This window comes from Anser cygnoides, chromosome 19 (genome assembly GCF_040182565.1).
Source record: "Anser cygnoides isolate HZ-2024a breed goose chromosome 19, Taihu_goose_T2T_genome, whole genome shotgun sequence".
NCBI classification, from domain to species: Eukaryota; Metazoa; Chordata; class Aves; order Anseriformes; family Anatidae; genus Anser; species Anser cygnoides.
This window is the reverse complement of record NC_089891.1, coordinates 5,940,583-5,956,850: the sequence shown is the minus strand read 5'-3', so window position 1 is coordinate 5,956,850 and position 16,268 is coordinate 5,940,583. Positions and strand designations below refer to the sequence as shown.

General features: G+C 43.7%; 2 protein-coding genes across 2 annotated transcripts in view; one reads left to right on the top strand and one right to left on the bottom strand.

Moving 5' to 3' along the window:
* Window positions 1-159: 159 nt before the first annotated feature.
* Window positions 160-12,310, top strand: NUP85 (nucleoporin 85). Its single transcript, XM_048064208.2, has 19 exons — window positions 160-417; window positions 517-610; window positions 721-883; window positions 1,228-1,298; window positions 1,799-1,842; window positions 2,284-2,353; window positions 3,298-3,419; window positions 3,784-3,918; window positions 4,550-4,672; window positions 5,037-5,168; window positions 5,567-5,673; window positions 5,971-6,054; window positions 6,681-6,746; window positions 7,206-7,357; window positions 7,450-7,567; window positions 8,823-8,923; window positions 10,638-10,789; window positions 11,434-11,520; window positions 12,121-12,310. The coding sequence occupies exons 1-19, from the start codon at window positions 385-387 to the stop codon at window positions 12,220-12,222; spliced, it is 1,956 nt and encodes a 651-aa protein (XP_047920165.2). The 5' UTR covers window positions 160-384; the 3' UTR covers window positions 12,223-12,310.
* The window catches only part of GGA3 (golgi associated, gamma adaptin ear containing, ARF binding protein 3), a 23,302-nt gene continuing 17,670 nt past the window's right edge, over window positions 10,637-16,268 (bottom strand). Inside the window, exon 17 of the mRNA XM_048064206.2 lies at window positions 10,637-15,044. Within this exon, the coding sequence (XP_047920163.2) occupies window positions 14,934-15,044 (111 nt within the window). The 3' untranslated portion in view covers window positions 10,637-14,933. The remainder of the gene's footprint in view (window positions 15,045-16,268) is intronic.

The window sequence follows — 16,268 nt, the reverse complement described above, 5'->3', positions numbered from 1 at the left end:
TGCTTCTCTGTTCAGGGCGGATTCAACCTCCCCCAGCTCTGGAGAAGCGCCGGAGGCAGCCAAGAGCGAAAACTCCCCCTCAGCCCGGCCTCCCCCCCCCCCGCAACCCGGCCTCCCCTCCCCTCAGCCCGCTCCCGCCCCGGCGGGGCCTTTTGGAGCCTTCGGCGCATCCGGGGCGAGCGGCCCCGGCGCCTGCCCCAACCCCACGGAGGAGCCTCGTGGGGGCTGAGGGGAGGCAGGAGCCCGCCGGGTGCCTCGCTCCGGCCGGCGGCGCTGAGGAGAAGCCGCGGCGGAGCCCCGCGGGCGGCGGCAGGCAGCGGCTCGGGCAGCCGCGGCGGGGCCTCCCCGCGAGCCGGCGGGCGGGAGGCGAGCGCGGTTGGGACCATGGAGGAGGCGGACACGGAGCCGCCGCTGGTGGTGAGGGGCTGGGGCCGGGTTGGGGGACCGGGACGGACCGGGAGGGGGGTCCCGGGGGTGCCCGGCTCCCCCTGACAGCCCCGCTGCCCCCTCTCACAGGTGGTGCCCGGCGCCGACCCGGCCTCCAGGCAGCTGTGCTTTGAGTGGGGCCCCGCCGAGGTGCTGGTGTGCGAGACACGGTTCGGCCGCGGAGGTGGGTCCCCGGCCCCGGGGCGAGGGTGGGCTCCGGCCCGGTTCGGCCCGGTTCGGCCCCGGGCTGGCGGCTGCCCGCGCGGCCGGCCCTGACGGGATCCGTCGTTGCAGGCGGCGGGGATGCAGCGCCCGGCTCCTCCCGCGTCTTCGTGGTGCGCAGGGACCAGGACATCTACATCCAGACCTTGCGGAAGCTCTTCAACGAGTCGCACGGCGTCTTCATCGGCCTCCAGCGCTGCGAGGAGGAGCTGGCCGGCAAGTCGAGGAAAGCGCAGTGAGTGTGCCGCGGGGCTGCAGCCCTGGAAACACGAGCTGGTGGCGCTGCCTTGGTTTTAGAGGCAAACGCCGTGGCCCTTATAAACCCAGACTACTTAGAGCTGCCGTTAATTGGCAGTTGTGCAGTCTAAATGACTGTGGTGGAGTACTTCTGCAAAGCATGGCCCTGAGCCCTCCAGTAGCAGCGCCTTTGTGTGTGTGTAGCCGGTGGTGCACGGCCTGGCTGGCTCCCACCAGATTCACCCATGTACTGGAAGCTGCTGCTGATGCACAGAAACATGCGAGACTTAAGTGGACTGAAACTCAAGCAGCTCTCTGAACAATGCTTTTTGTGTTTGGCAGCTTGGTTCAAGTGAGTAAAAACTACCGCTCGGTCATAAGAGCCTGCATGGAGGACATGCACCGTGCAGCTGGTAAGTTTGGTTATTCTACTGCAATAAAAAGAAATGCTATTTGTGATTATAAAAACAGTGCTTCAATTGTAAATTATTACAACTACTGTAAAATGGCATGTAGAGATTTCAGTAATTATCAAAACTCCATTTCCATCCTGGAGATTTCCAAGTTGCTTTGTAAACCTTGCCTGAGACTTTTTTGCATTGCGTTGCAACAGATTTGGGGAGGACTTGCAGTCTTTTCATATGATGTCTTGCTGCTTTATAGGAAACAGAGTCAAAATTAATAGATGGCTCTCCCCCTAACAAGTAAAGGATTTTACTCTTCCCTTCCATCCTTGTCCTGTAAGCTTACCAGATTTGTACAACGTTTATATAAAGTTACAAAAGCTTAGCTTTGTCAGTTGTGTACATGCTTCGATCTATGCCTGGTGAGTTATCAGGTATTATATTTATTTATGAGTCCAGAACGTGTCATGAAATAAGGTAAATATGTTGCTTTTTGATTTTTCCCTCAGCTGCAACACGGGACCCTGCCCTACACAGCCAGTACAGTACTCAGGTAATCTTCAGACACATCCATGTAGTCATGTGAACACTGGTTAGTAAATTCATCGAGACCAAGACTGTGGCAGTAATTTTGTTCTATTAGCTGCACTGATGTTGCTTAATTAGCCTTTCGTTTTTACTTTGCTGTTTGTTAAGTCTCAGGAGTGCAAAAACTCTGAAAATAATGTGTCCCGTTCTGTTTTGTATTCCTACTGATGACAGATTACTATTGCCTTTCAATACACAACCTGCTTCCATATTTTCTAAGCTGAGTATGTGTAGAGAAGTTGTGACCTATTTCTGTCTTTTAATTTGTATCTTGGAGATACCAATATGACATTTGTCTTGTCTATAAAAACTGACTGATTGCAATGGACAGCAGATTCCTTTGTGCAGTTAAAAATAATCAACTGGAACAACTACTAAATCTGAAACGCGGTCCTGCTCTTTTCAGGTTTCTATTCTCTCTGCAATGGAGCTGATCTGGAACCTCTGTGAGATCCTGTTTGTTGAAGCAGCTGCAGGTGAGCAGTGAACTATTGTGATGTTAAGATCGAAGAGGGTTTTTTTTTACATATTTTTTTAAGATGTACATAGCATCCATTGTGTTATTTTAACGTGTTTAGAGATATTTATGACAAGCGTCAATAAACCTTTTAATACTACTTCTGCCTCAGTAAATTGCCCTCTTTGTATTATGTTGGGATGTTAAATTTACATTCTACTTTTTCCTTCTCATGGGTAGTTCACTACAATTTAAGTTATATATATATATATTTATTTTTTTTTACAGAAAAATAACGAAGAGCAACAGCAAAAAACTTGCTGGCAATTATTTGACTTTAAAGCATAAACAGATTTTAAAGTATCAAATACGTTGATGCCAACTAACATTTACACATTCTTTGATGCAGTTCTTTTAACTTTAGGATGCCATTTTAGAAGTCAGTTTGTTTATATGAGTATTTCAAAGTAGTAAATAATTTTCTAAGGAAATCAGATTGCTCTAAGAAATATGCTACTTATTCAGTCTCAGAATTCAGAAGAGAGATTCACAAATTGTAGATTACTTAATCTGAAGAAAAGGTAATTGCCTCCTGCCAAATTTCATCCTTGTATTTAGTTAGTAATGAGGTGATGATACATTAAACAACTGTAAACATTGACGGGTCTTTTGGCATTACAAGATTTATATGAATTACCTTTTATTTCTTCAAGTAACTGATTAGGGTTTTCTGCAGGACTATGCTGCTATTCTATCTAAAATTTGCCACATGGAATACCATCAGCAGCTTGGTGCTCCCACAGCCCGGCTATTTAAGGAACTCCATTCCTTTATAATTTGAGTGTGGCAGATAGAAATCCAATTAGTAGTAAACGTCATCTAATGATTATCAAACCATTAAGGCTAGAAGCACACAAAGTAACAGTTTGGGAACTAACAGAATTATACCTTCTCCGTGTAAAGCTGGCCCCCTCCTGCTTCGCCTCCTTGACTGGATTCGACTTCATGTCTGTGATGTAGACAGCATGGTCCGTGAGGTTCTGAGCAGTGAAAATCCATCAAAACACAAACTCTTCTGGAATGTGGTGAGTACAGTCACCTGTAAAATTCTTAGAGAATTCATGCCTGTGTGTTTTGCCTTCCTCCTCAGCACTGGACTATATCTCAGAAACTGATACCTGGGACACAGCTGCTGCCTGCCTTTATAGTTTTAAGTTAAAGCTATTGTGAAGGTCATCCTGCCTTCATTCCTAGCCTGACCCTTTTGATTTCATGATCCATAGAGGTCAAGACTTACACTGGGTATTTGAATTAGCGGTCCTAAAATTTAAGCGTTTTAACTCTACTTATCTTGCCTAAATCACAAGTTAAAATTCCCCCCAGTAATCCATCTGTAGGTATTTGGTAGCCTTGCGCAGTGTGGTGCTCACAGACTTGTGGTGTCTGCAGGTCGATGTCTTTGTGCTGCAAGGCCGAATGGATGAAGCACGGCACTTGCTCTCAAAGGAAGCCAGTGCCAATCCCACATCAATGAGCATGTACAAAGTCTTGGATGACTTGATGATGAAGATGCCTGTGCCCAATGTATGTATGTTTTTTTTCATGTAGTTCCACTGGGAAAAGAGATAGGAGGGATGACAGTATTAGTCCAGTCTATTTCATCTCTGCTGTAGCTCCTGTAACATCACAGCCTGTTGACCATTAAAACATTCCAATTTTAATTCTTTTTATTATTTCCAATATTATTATTTATTTCCATTATTATTTGATTTCCAATATTATTATTCCAATTATTTCCAATTATGCAAAAGACCCAACTGTACAGGCAAAAACCTATTAGATGACAAACCAGCGTAGTCAGAAAGAACATTTTTGCAGCAGGGTATGTTATCTAGTTGTCTGAATCAGTTCTGTTGAGAACTCGCACAGAATATTCTTTGAAGACCTTATCTTCAGTTTTCCTCTGTTGCAGCGATCTCCTCGTGGAGGAAAAATTGCAGCTGCACCACAGTAATCTGGCACTGTTTCTTTTAGGGTCTTTTGCCTTATTTAGATGCACAAATTAAGACACTTCTAATGCAATTGAAAAACAAGTTAAAAATTGACAGCATTCTTGTGTTTACTATTTTAGCACGAATAATTTGAGTTCAGCACAAGCACCTCTTGTGATCTGACTTGATCTTTCCTTATTTTATGCATCTTACCTTGGGTTCAGCTTGGCAACACCCAGACGCTGACCGAGTTGGAGCTGAAATGGCAGCACTGGCATGAAGAATGTCAGCGGTATCTACAGGATGGAACTTTTGCTTCCAATCCCCATATGGAATCCATCTGCAAGGTATGTTTTGGCTAAAAAGAAAGGAAACTGGACAAGTATGGGGTCATTGTGTACTTCAGGAGCTGCATGTAGTCATAAGTAACTTTAAAATGTTGGATGATCTGTTCATTGAATCAAGAGATTTCAGGCCAGCCTTTTTTACTGTGTTACTTGTTTTGCCACAGTTTTTGCAAGCCTGCACAGATCATATTCCCTATCCCGGGCCATAGGATCTTGAGAAGGATCTTTGTCCTTTGCTGTTTAATTTTGATTAAATTATCAACCTTGCAAAATGGGAGGAGTAGCGCCTCTGAAAAGTTAAGATGCAGCTGTGTACATCGCTGAATTTGCAGAATTACTCCTTTGTTTTTCTCCTTTTTATTAGATCCTGGCGGGAGATGAGAATGCCATGCTGGAGAAAAAGGAACTCCTGACTACTTGGTACCACTTTCTGGTTACCCGACTCCTGTATTCGCATCCAACTGTGAAGCCAATGGAACTGCATTTCTATGCACAGGCATGAACTAGAATTACTTCTATATCCTCCACAGTTTTACCCACAGAAGGGTTACTGTTGTTAAAGAAAACTTTGGGAGGGGTGACATCATACAGCAACTACTTACCTGTAAGATTTTTCATAGAACTTGGAAGTGGACTGAGAGAAAGATACAGTAGGCAAATAATTATTGAAGACCAGGTCACTTTAGCATCTAATGTTACCAGTCTTGTTCCTGCAAATTGCTTTCCCATTTTCCTGGTGCTAAAATACTGCTTTTTTTCTGTTAACGTGCTCGGTATCTATGATGTGCTCTTTCCCATAAAATAAGCTAAGCTAGGCTGCTACATTGAAACAAATGTCTTGCTTCTACCTTGTCAAAATATCTGTTTATCATGTCTTGTAATCTTATTCCACAGTCTAGTATGGACCTGTTCCTGGGTGAGGAAAGCAGCCCTGAGCCTCTAGACACGATTTTAATGGCAGCCTTCGAATTCGAGTTGCATCAAGTGATCAAGGAATGCAGGTTGAGTTCTTAAAGTTTTTGATTCTCTAGTTCTATGGTATTGCTGCTGTGTACGTTCACTCCAATAGTATTTGGGGTAGAAGGTATGGGTATAGACCACCTCATCATCCTTTCAAATAATTTAACAGGAATATGTGAAGCAGGTAGCAATTAGAAGTATTCCATTGGGTCTGGAGCAACGCAGCCAGATGTTAGGCTGTAATATAGCTCATGTGTGGGAAGAAATGCCTGTGGAAAACCTGACACATTCCTTGGTGGTGGTGGGCTTAGCCTTTATTTGCCTTGTTTCAAACACAGCATTGCTCTGAGCAACTGGTGGTTTGTGGCTCATCTGACTGACCTCCTGGATCACTGTAAACTCCTGCAGTCTCACAATCTCTAGTAAGTATTTATTTGCACTGATTATTCAGACACCCAGAAGTAAGAATGACTAAAACAACATGCGGATTTTGGTTGAAAAGGAGCATCTTGGGTATTTGCAAAAGATGTAGACTAGAGGTACTGCATAAGCCTCTGAAGTTCTAGGCAGCCCGGATGCTCTAAGAAGCAGAAGCAGTTGTTGATCTGAATTTGACCTGCTATTCAAGAGAGTCTCATGCAATGTTAGTTGTTTTTTCTCTTCATTTATTTATTACAGTTGTAGCTGAAATATTATCAAGTGCTTTTGATTATTTGGAACAGTGAGAAATTAATCTAAAAAGAGCTTCCATACCTAAGTTTCCAATAAATATGAGAATTCTGCTGTCCAAATTCCCTTGGTGTTTCAGTGTCTTAAACTAGGCTTTGCTTCTGCTGAGTTATATTTGCTAAGTGCTGTACATAGTTGGCAGGTCTCCCCACCGAGAAAGCTGCCCTGCATGTTGAGGCCTGATGTATGAAGTTTACTAAGATAGCCAATGAGAAAAGGTGCTGCATAAATGGAAAGTACTTAAGAAATAAAGTCATTAGGCTTTTCTGATGAGGTACAACAGTAATGCCTGTTTCTTTTCTTTCTTCACTCCCTGCAGTTTTGGTTCAAACATGCGTGAATTCCTTCTACTAGAGTATGCCTCAGGACTCTTCTCCCATCACAGGTAACAATTATTTATTCTCTTTCCTCAGAGGCTAGACTAACATCAACAAATAACTGCGTACTAATGAACTAAAGAGGCAAAACTTACAGAAGACTGTTAGGATTTCAGCAAAAGTGCCTGTCTCTAAGGGGTCATACAGCACTAACAAGTTTCCTTTCCTGAATTAAAGATGAAAGCTATCAATTAGAACCCATCAAGTATATTGGCCAGGATAGAACGGGAGAACGGCTCCTGCCACTGTGGCATTTGTGGTACAGAGTGCTTCTGAGATGCAGGTGTTCCAAAGTTGTTTATTAGGCAGCTGATAGTTGGTAGAAAGTAAAAGCCATTTTAGGTCTGAATACTAAGTTAACCAGAACCAACTGTTAGTAATGCAGGGCCAGATTCTACTTGTGGCTTTACTGTTTTGATTACGAATTATATGGTTGGAATGCTTGACTTTTTTTCCTCTACTCTCAGTCTGTGGCAGCTGGGGGTAGACTACTTTGACCACTGTCGAGAATACGGCCGAGTATACTTGGAGCTTCACATTGAGCGGATCCCCCTTAACACAGAACAAAAGGCCCTCAAAGTGCTGAGAATCTGTGAGCAGAGACACATGCATGAACAAGGTGATTGATTCTTAAGTTTCATTGTTTTATGGTGGTACAAGAGAAACTACCGAAGTTGATTCTTTCCCTTTTCTCTAATGTTTTCTCCTAAGTTCGTAGCATCTGTAAAATCATGGCCATGAAAGCTCTGCGGAATAATCGCTTGGGCTCTGCCCTGTCTTGGAGCATCAGAGCTAAGGATGCGGCTTTTGCTACGCTAATATCAGATCGGTGAGTATATCAGAAGCTCTTGAAAGACAGCTGCTATAGCAGAATGGTCAGAACAGGGAGAAGGCAGCCACCCTGAAAAGGTCCTGCTGCAGGCAGGCTGAGGTTATCTTTCCCTCAGACCAAGTACCCGCTTCCAGACTAGAAAATGACATTCCTGGGTACTTTCATATGCAATACCCTAGCTGTTTTTCTACACCATTTTGCTCCATGAAATCTAGAGATGAAACAGATTGGCTTTATTTAACTAGTCCAGTGCTTTTAGGCCTTGCTTTGATAAACATTTCTTTTGGCAATAGCTCTACGTTATGCACTGCCCTTTCACTTGCTCCAATAACTTGTTTGATGGACTGTACAATGAACCAGGGAATGGGCTTAGGTGAAAGATAAATCCCCTTTTGTGCTTTATTCAGCAGATTATTTTTAACTAGTTTAGTTCACCAGTCTCCAAACAAATCCTTGTGAGCCACTTAATACAGCATTTCTCCAAAAAATATATTAAGCCACAATTAAAACATAAGTAATGGAGAAAAATTTTGTGTCCTTGATTTTCCATAAACTTGTCACAGTATCTGACCTTGCAGGGTCATGACCCACGTCATGTATTTATTTTACTAATTTAAAATAGGCAGGTACCAATCTCTTTGCATAGCTGGAGTATAATTTTATAATTACACTCCAGATAGATGGCCAGGTAATGCTCTATCTTCAACAGTGTAAAAAGGGAGTAGTAAGAGATGGGCTTTTTTTCTCTCATTTGTTCTTTGAGGAAGCAGGAATCATCATATTTCCTTCAACAGAAGGTGAAAGAAAACCATCACAGGAAGCAGATGCTGAAAAAAGCAGCATAATGAAGGCTGCGACAAAACAGATGAAAAGCTTTTAGAATTCTATTTGTTCCTGCTCTTTTTTTTTTTAATAGCAGAAAAACAGAACTTTTGTTACAAACTGAGAGGGTTATTTATGCACCCACCAGCCTCAGCTTCCTGTGCTCCTTCCTTTACTTATTCCTTTTAAAGAATAGATCTCAACGACTATGAAATTTAGAAGAACAAATACAGTGTCAGTTAAACGCATGTTACACCAGTTCAGCTGGCCACTCCCAGGAAATGTCTCAATGTCTTCCAAAACTCACAGGAGGTTGATTAAGATGGAACTCAGTTGTATACTAAAAGTTTTCCAAGAAGTGATTAGGAGATGCAAAAAGTGGAAGATATTCTCCCCTCTAAGCCTTTATTGCATTTTACTTTCTCCCTAGATTCCTTAAGGACTATTGTGAAAGGGGATGCTTCTCTGACTTAGACCTCATCGATAATTTGGGACCATCCATGCTGCTTAGTGACCGGCTGACATTTCTTGGTGAGAAGGGGCTACGGTTTTCATTCTGTTCTGTTATTTAGAACAGAGCTAACTCCACACAATTATTTGGATTTGTCTCTTCCTCCATCTGCTACATCCTGTTATAGCAATGAGGGGAAAGCAAATAACCGAAGGTAATTTGGGATGCAGCCTGCATGCTACCAGGAGACTGCATTTCCAATTGCACTCACAGTAGGCATCTGTTCTGCACTGCTTTGAGTAGGATAGACTTGAATTCTGACACTTGTATGCATCCCCTTTCTTAGTCTTTTTCCAGACTCACTCTATCACTATCTGGAGACTTCAAAATATTAGCAAAAACAAAGTGGATGACTTTGGGGGGAACCCTTAGAAAAGTAAAACTGGTTTAATTTACTTGGACAACACAATTTTACTAACTCTGCAAAGTTCTTCAACATCTCTACACCTTTTATTAGTTCATTGTGCCAACTTCAAGCTCACAAGCAAAAGACCTCTGCTACCCTTCCACTACAGCAGTTGTGCCAAGTAACAGTGGAAGGCCTCCAGCTAGTTTCCTTTCCGTACAACCACTTCCTTCTGGCTGGCACAAGCACAGGCTGTGGTAACCTGCCCATCTGCCTGCAGCTACAGCATGGCCTTTAAATAATGGACCAAGAAAGGAGATGGAGCTAAAACACACCTTTCTCTGGAGATGTGGCTGTTAGCAAACCCAATTACAGGTGCCAAAATCTAATAGGAATTTGGAACAGCTGTTGGCAATTGGAATGACTGCCTTCCCATTACAGTGAGGGTGATCCTGAATTTGATCTAACTGCATTTCCTTCATTTAAAACCTAAATAAAGCTAAGAAGCTAACTGTGACTTACCGAATCAGAAATCCTCCTGATTTGTCCATTGTCACCAAGTGACCTTTGCATCAGCCCCAAAGAGTTGTAGTTTAATGGTAAAACTGCATTTTCAGGGAAGTGACCTCCCTTTCTGCATTATGTAAAATTCCTTAAAGGTCTAAAAATACTCTGCTTGGTTTTTCTTTGGAGGTTTCAGAAACATAAGGTGTGCCTTTGCTGGACAACCTTCATGTTGCTATCTTGAGCTCAAGTGTTAATCAAAGGCGAATCTGAATGGGAATCATTACTTCCTCTATTTTGACAGTTTAGTTGCTAAAAACAAAGCCGCAGATTAAAACTCACTTTCATCCTCAGCCAGTTCTTACATACTGGATAGTGGTCAAACTAATTCTTAGCAAAAGCAGAATTTTCCATATTAACAAAGATCTCACTTTCCATTTGGACAGTGAAGCTTTTCAGACCTCCTGATATTTTGAGGTATCAAAAACCATTCATCCTCCCCCACTTTCCCCTCCTGTTTTTTTTTTTTTTTTTTAACAGACACCACCGGTATCTCTAAGCCACTCATGCTGTTATTCACCCTGCAAACGCTCAATGTCAGGCAGTATCAGTTAGGTAACAAGGCTGATTCAAATAGTAAATCTTACCAAGAACACTGGCAGGTTTTTGGCTACCTTTTCAGCCAGCCTGTGTTTTAACTTTTCTTCATGCACAAGATTCCCATTCCCCCAAACTCAGCTGCTTTGGAGACTCGTTTCTGTTGGGAGGTAATTCTAGCCAAGGCTTCATAAGAGCAAACTGACTTCCTAGCACCCAAAAATCCCAGCTTGCGCTGTTCTGACGGACACTAACGCCTTTTACCCTTCACCGACACCCACGTATAGGGAAGTACCGTGAATTCCACCGGCTATATGGGGAGAAGCGATTCTCTGAAGCTGCCAAGCTGCTGCTGATGTTGATGACGGCTCATATTGCTCCTTGCTCCTTCTGGATGACCCTGCTGACAGATGCCCTTCCCCTGCTGGAGCAGAAAGAGGTGAACATGCTGGTCGAACATGACAAAGACACCCCGCAGCCTTTCTTTTCTTCCTGAAAAGTTATCTCAAAGCAGTGAGTCCCCCACACTTTCTGCCCCCAAGCTAGGGCTTGCACTTCCAGTGCAAGTGACCTGCTTATGGCAGTTCAAGAATTGAGAAGCTCCCCAAATGTCTTATTGGTGGGAACACAAAGGACCCAACATAGGATAATCACTTGTTTCCCTGCTCTTAGAAAATAGCAGTAGAATAAATGTATGCTGATGATTTCAGTATACACTGCAGCAAGTTCCTTCTGGTACTTGGCTTGGAGATTTTTCTAGCGTGCTTCTTTCTGCTCGGCCAAGTTTTTGCTTTAAGATCCATCAAGAAAATGGCAGCTGAGTAATTACAACCCCATGACTGGATAAAGCCCAGAGGCACCCACTCTGACCTCATAGCTCGCCCTGCTTTGCACAGGAGGTTGCCTTAGAGACCTCACAAAGTTACTTCCAACTTGAATTTTCCTGTGATCCTGTGAATTAAAGGGTCAGAATGGATCTGTGGGAGCGTGAAAGCATTCTACTCCTCTCAGTTGAGTTACCGTCTCAGACTGCATGATGTCCTTCAACGTGATCGTTTTCAGTAAATACTTCCATTTCCACAGGTAATATTTTCAGCAGAGCAGACTTACGAATTGATGCAGTGCCTGGAAGACCTGACTGCAGGGAAGCCAGATAAGCAGAAACTCCTGGTACCTCCTGTTTTGAACTAAATAATGAATGAGGGGGGTCACGGGGCAGTCAGGGAAAGCTCTAAATTTCTGTTTCTGGGGGGGGAAGAAAAGAGGGAGAGCCTCAGTTACTGAGGCTAATGTGTGTTGTTCTTTTTAAAGGCCAGCCAACTGAGGCATCATCAAAAGATATTTAAGTACAGAAATAGTACACAGTACTTCCACTCCTCACTGTTCTACTGATTTGGATTGGACTGTGATATTTTTCCAAGATAAATAACTGCAAATTACATGGGCAATGAAAAAGCTGAGATGTTGCCATTTAACAGCTCAACCTAAGATACGTTCCAGGCACAGAACAGGGAGCCATTTGCTACACATGCAAAACTCTGTAGCTGCCAGGAAAAAAAAAAGGCAAGAAAAGGCTTGGTAATTCTGTCTTGCATTGATCTAAAAAGTAAGAAATGTAGCTTTTACCCATTCTCAGGAGGTCCCAATGACAGTTACATGCGTACTCCCTCTTCATGTCCTGCACCCTTATTTTCCAAAATCTAGAAAGAGAACCCATCACCAGCTCATTACTGCACGTAGTAGTGTAACCAAAACTCTACTTGCTTTTAGGACGATGATGTTGAGACCACGAAAGTGGAAATGTTGAGACTTGCTCTTGCACGAAATCTTGCACGAGTCATTGTCAAAGAAGGCACGTTGGAAGGATCTTGAAGACAGCAATGGGTGATTTTACTCTTCCTCTGTGGCTTATTGTACATAAACCTGACTGCTTTTCTAAGAATAAACGTCTTGTTTTGCATATTGTTTGATCTGTTCTCATCTTCCATAAACTTAACTTTAAAAAAATGTAAATGTAACTTTTAAAAAAGAGCTGCATCAGAACATTTACAGTTGCTCATTCCAACTCGGTCTGGCAGTCCTCGCCTTGTAAAGTAAAACTCATTACCTTTGTCTTTTCAGTTGCTTTGCCGCTAATACCCAGAACTGAAATTGAGCCTACCTTTTAACGCACTGGCATTTTAGAAAACTGCAACTTCTGCTTTTTTGGTTAGTTTGGATGGTCTTCAGATGATGGGTTGAGTTTTAGGATTTCCAGAACCAGCATTAGACCCCACAAGCAGTCATTAGTGAGAGCTACCCACAGGCCAAAGTAGGGAAAACAATTTATTTAACATGCAGCAGGACAAATGCATTTGAGATGTATTTACAGTAACGGCTGTTCGGTATGAAGCAGGAACCTCAACCTACAGACAAGGGACATTCATAGTTTAATTTCCGAAGCTTGTAACAATGCATTTCCACGCAGCAAGACTATGGCATCTTTCCATTTGGCTTTACAGCACAGGCAACGCACTGCCGTTAACACTGAGAACAAAGCCATTCTGCAGAAAGCACTTGTGCTCTTCTGACTTCCTCAAAGTCACAGTGAGATTCGCGTGTAGGCATCTAAAGCAGTGAAACCTGCTTCCTCAGGACACACTACGGCACCTGGGCAGATTTAAGTGACCTAAACACTATCTCTATGCCTACTGCGTCTAAAGTGCTGGCAAGAACTTGTCTGAGGCAGAAAGAATTCTCTTTGTCCCCCATCCTAGTCCATCAGTTTAAAATTGCTGCTTTCTTTAAGAATCTCAGAGATGTAGCCATCCTTCTTGCCTGCCTTCTCTGTCAGGGATTCAGACCAGGAATTTACAGCAAGATCCTTGGCCAAGCTTTGATTCCTCCTACAACTGCCTGGTGCCTCTGATTAAGGCCTCAGGCCTTTGAATCTGCTGAGTTTTTCACCTTTAATGATTTTTACCTCTTATCACAGTAATGAAAATATAAATAACTCCAAGCTGTATTTGCAACAATGGGTTTTACAGCCTCCATTAATTCCAGCAGCACTTTCTCTGGAGTTTTCTTCCTACAACAGCAGGGATCTCCTCCTGTGTACAGTTTTTCTCAGCACTTTAGGTGACTGCTCCTATTCATAGTTAAAAGCTGATGTTCAACAGCACTGCCAGAAATGCTGAGCTTAGCGTCTAAGGACCTGCCCTGTGCTTTTGTCAATGGATGTTTAAAAAAAAAAAACACAACAAAAACAACATTCATCTAAAACAGTCTGTCTCAAAGCTAGTTGAGGCACTACTTGAGACTGGAAATTGAAGAGGAGGAAGGGACTGCTGGAATCAAAGTTTCACTAATTTAAACCTAGTTTGTGTGACTGTACCTGGAGGGCTCAGCTCCTCTGCCCCATTAGCACAGAACACTAACGTCTGGTAAAACTGCTTTCCACCTTGTGGAGATGATTGCACTTAGCCACTTCATAGAGGGAACAAATAAAACAAGGCGTTAAGCCCAGCACATGCACCATCGCAGCCCAGTGGAGCCTTATTTCCTTTCACTGTCTGCTTGGTTCTGTTCAGCCATCCTAGAGCTCTACTATTTACATCTTGTGTTTCACCGTACTCCTCTCAGTACAACACGGTATTCAACACCACCATAATACTGCCTGCATGAGGGGACCCGAGGGGCACCTCCCCTTATCCCTGGATTCAGTCACTGCACCTGATTAGCGGCTGTAAGGACACTTCTGCACGCCAGGTGCTGTCCTCCACCAATGCTGACAACTGCCTCCCAGCCCCCATGGGCGTACCTCCTCACCGCACATCTCCTCTTTCCCCCACGCTATGGAATGCAATGAAGGCAGAAAAATAACCGGTGTAGCCGTTTGCATACAAAACAGCCCCAGCTGCCCGAAATGGATACAAGAGGGAGGCAGCTAGCACTATAAAATAAATATCTTAACTAAAGGTACAGCAGTGTCGCACAACACAGAGCTAGGGCCTGCTTACATCGACTGTCGGGAACGAAGCAGAGGAGGGGGAGGAAGGGAGCTAAGTGCCATTTCAGTGTAAAAAAGAAGCGTTCCCTCACGGAGCCAGCATTATTGCTTAACATGCTTAGCGGGTCCAGTCTGGCACTGAGGCGGTAGAAGTCCAAGGGAAGGGCACGTGTAAGGGCTCTGCACTGAGAAAGCTCAGGGTGGCATCATTACCCCACCAGCCTGCAGGTATCTCTGGACAGCAGTACAGGAACACGCCAACTAAATCCCCTTCTGTTGACAGGTCTCCCCTCAAAATACAATAACTTCAAGTTTAATAGAGTGGAAAGATAGAACCAGATTCACCCAGAGGCCAAGATAAAAGCAACCAGCACTGGCTGCCGTTCAGTTCATGCTTGGCGTAAATGTCCCAGGACCCCTTCAGCGTGGGGTAAAACATTCTGGACTAAAGCTACAAGCAGAGTGGTCAGGACATGTAAACAAAGCTGAACATCACCAGTGGATAGCATGTGTGTCCCTCCCCACGTCACATTCATTCCAGTCCTGTGGGATCCTTTCCTGGTCCTGTCACAGAGTCTCTGGCAGTGTCCTAAGGTCATAGATTCCCCCACTGCTCTACTGGGGGAAACTGATCCACTTCGCCAACCTCTGTGCTGGGCTGGTCTCCCAGTGTGAAGGACAGTCTGTACCTCAGCCTCACTTTCTCCTGCAGGAAAGACAAAAAACAAGAGCAACGTAAGAACAGACTCAGTTGCTCCTGAGCAAAACATTTCACTGTTACAGCTCTACAGAGATCACACCAGTTGTGCTGCGCATAGCAGGGAGAAAAGGGCCAAGGTATGTTCATGGCATATTTCAGCTACTTAGCAAACCTAAGTTATTTACGTTACAGTTTTTAAAACATAGAAGCTTTATTGATTATAATGAAACAGTAGGAGAAAAGCACAAATGATCTGCACTAGTAGTTTGATGTACGTGTAGCCAGCATTCACCACTCAGCTGCTCTCCAGTGAGCCTGAAGAATGCTGCTGGAGTAGTGCACATCATGTGCAGGAAGATAAAATGGCTCCTGCTCTGCAAAATTCCCAGTAAGCAGTAACCAGGGGGTGGAACCAGTCTTTCAATGAGGGGACCTCCATGGGCTTCACAAAGTGAAACCTTCAACAATGCACCAAAGCCTTCTGACACCCTTTTGGATCTCGTAACTTTCAGCTGATACCTTAAGGACATTTTTGCTGTAATTCTCAACTAGTAACATGTAGATTTGTCAAAAAATTAGAAACTACTTCAGCACATGGCTTTGACCTTTATGGAGCAGGTTACTTAAATGACAAACTCTAGCAAGGGCTTCCAGAGCTATCCAGGTGTTCCTAGCACAATGAGCAGAAAGGAAAGTGTTAATGATGTTTCACTGGTCACAGGTACCTCTCATAACATCCCACAGGGAAGGAACGTGATCTGACATTAATTAGTCTGTTCATTCAGTTCTGTCAGCCTGTATATAGCCTCAACACAGCAGAAGTATTTCTACAGCACCAGCTAATTTCACATCACGCTTATTATCACCAAAGCAGGGCACTTCCAGTGCACAAGAGAATTAAGACAAGGTCCTGATGCAGCTCTGATTGTTCCCCTTTAAAGCTGACCCTTATATGACTGTTGCCCTTTTGCTGGGAAAAATATAAAGGGTCTTCTCACCTCTTTCCTAGCTGAAAAAGTCTGTGGGGGAAAAGACTATATACAGGCTCACTCTAGCCTTTAATTGAAACACCACTGGTCTGCTGCGGCAGTGACCACCTCTGGAGGGCAACTTAAGAATTAACAGCTGCATTTGCTCATAGGTTTGGTCCAAACTCCCTGAAGAATTCAGCTTACATCAGATTTGGCTGAAAAGGACAGGATAAATCCCACTCCATTACAGTCTACCCCT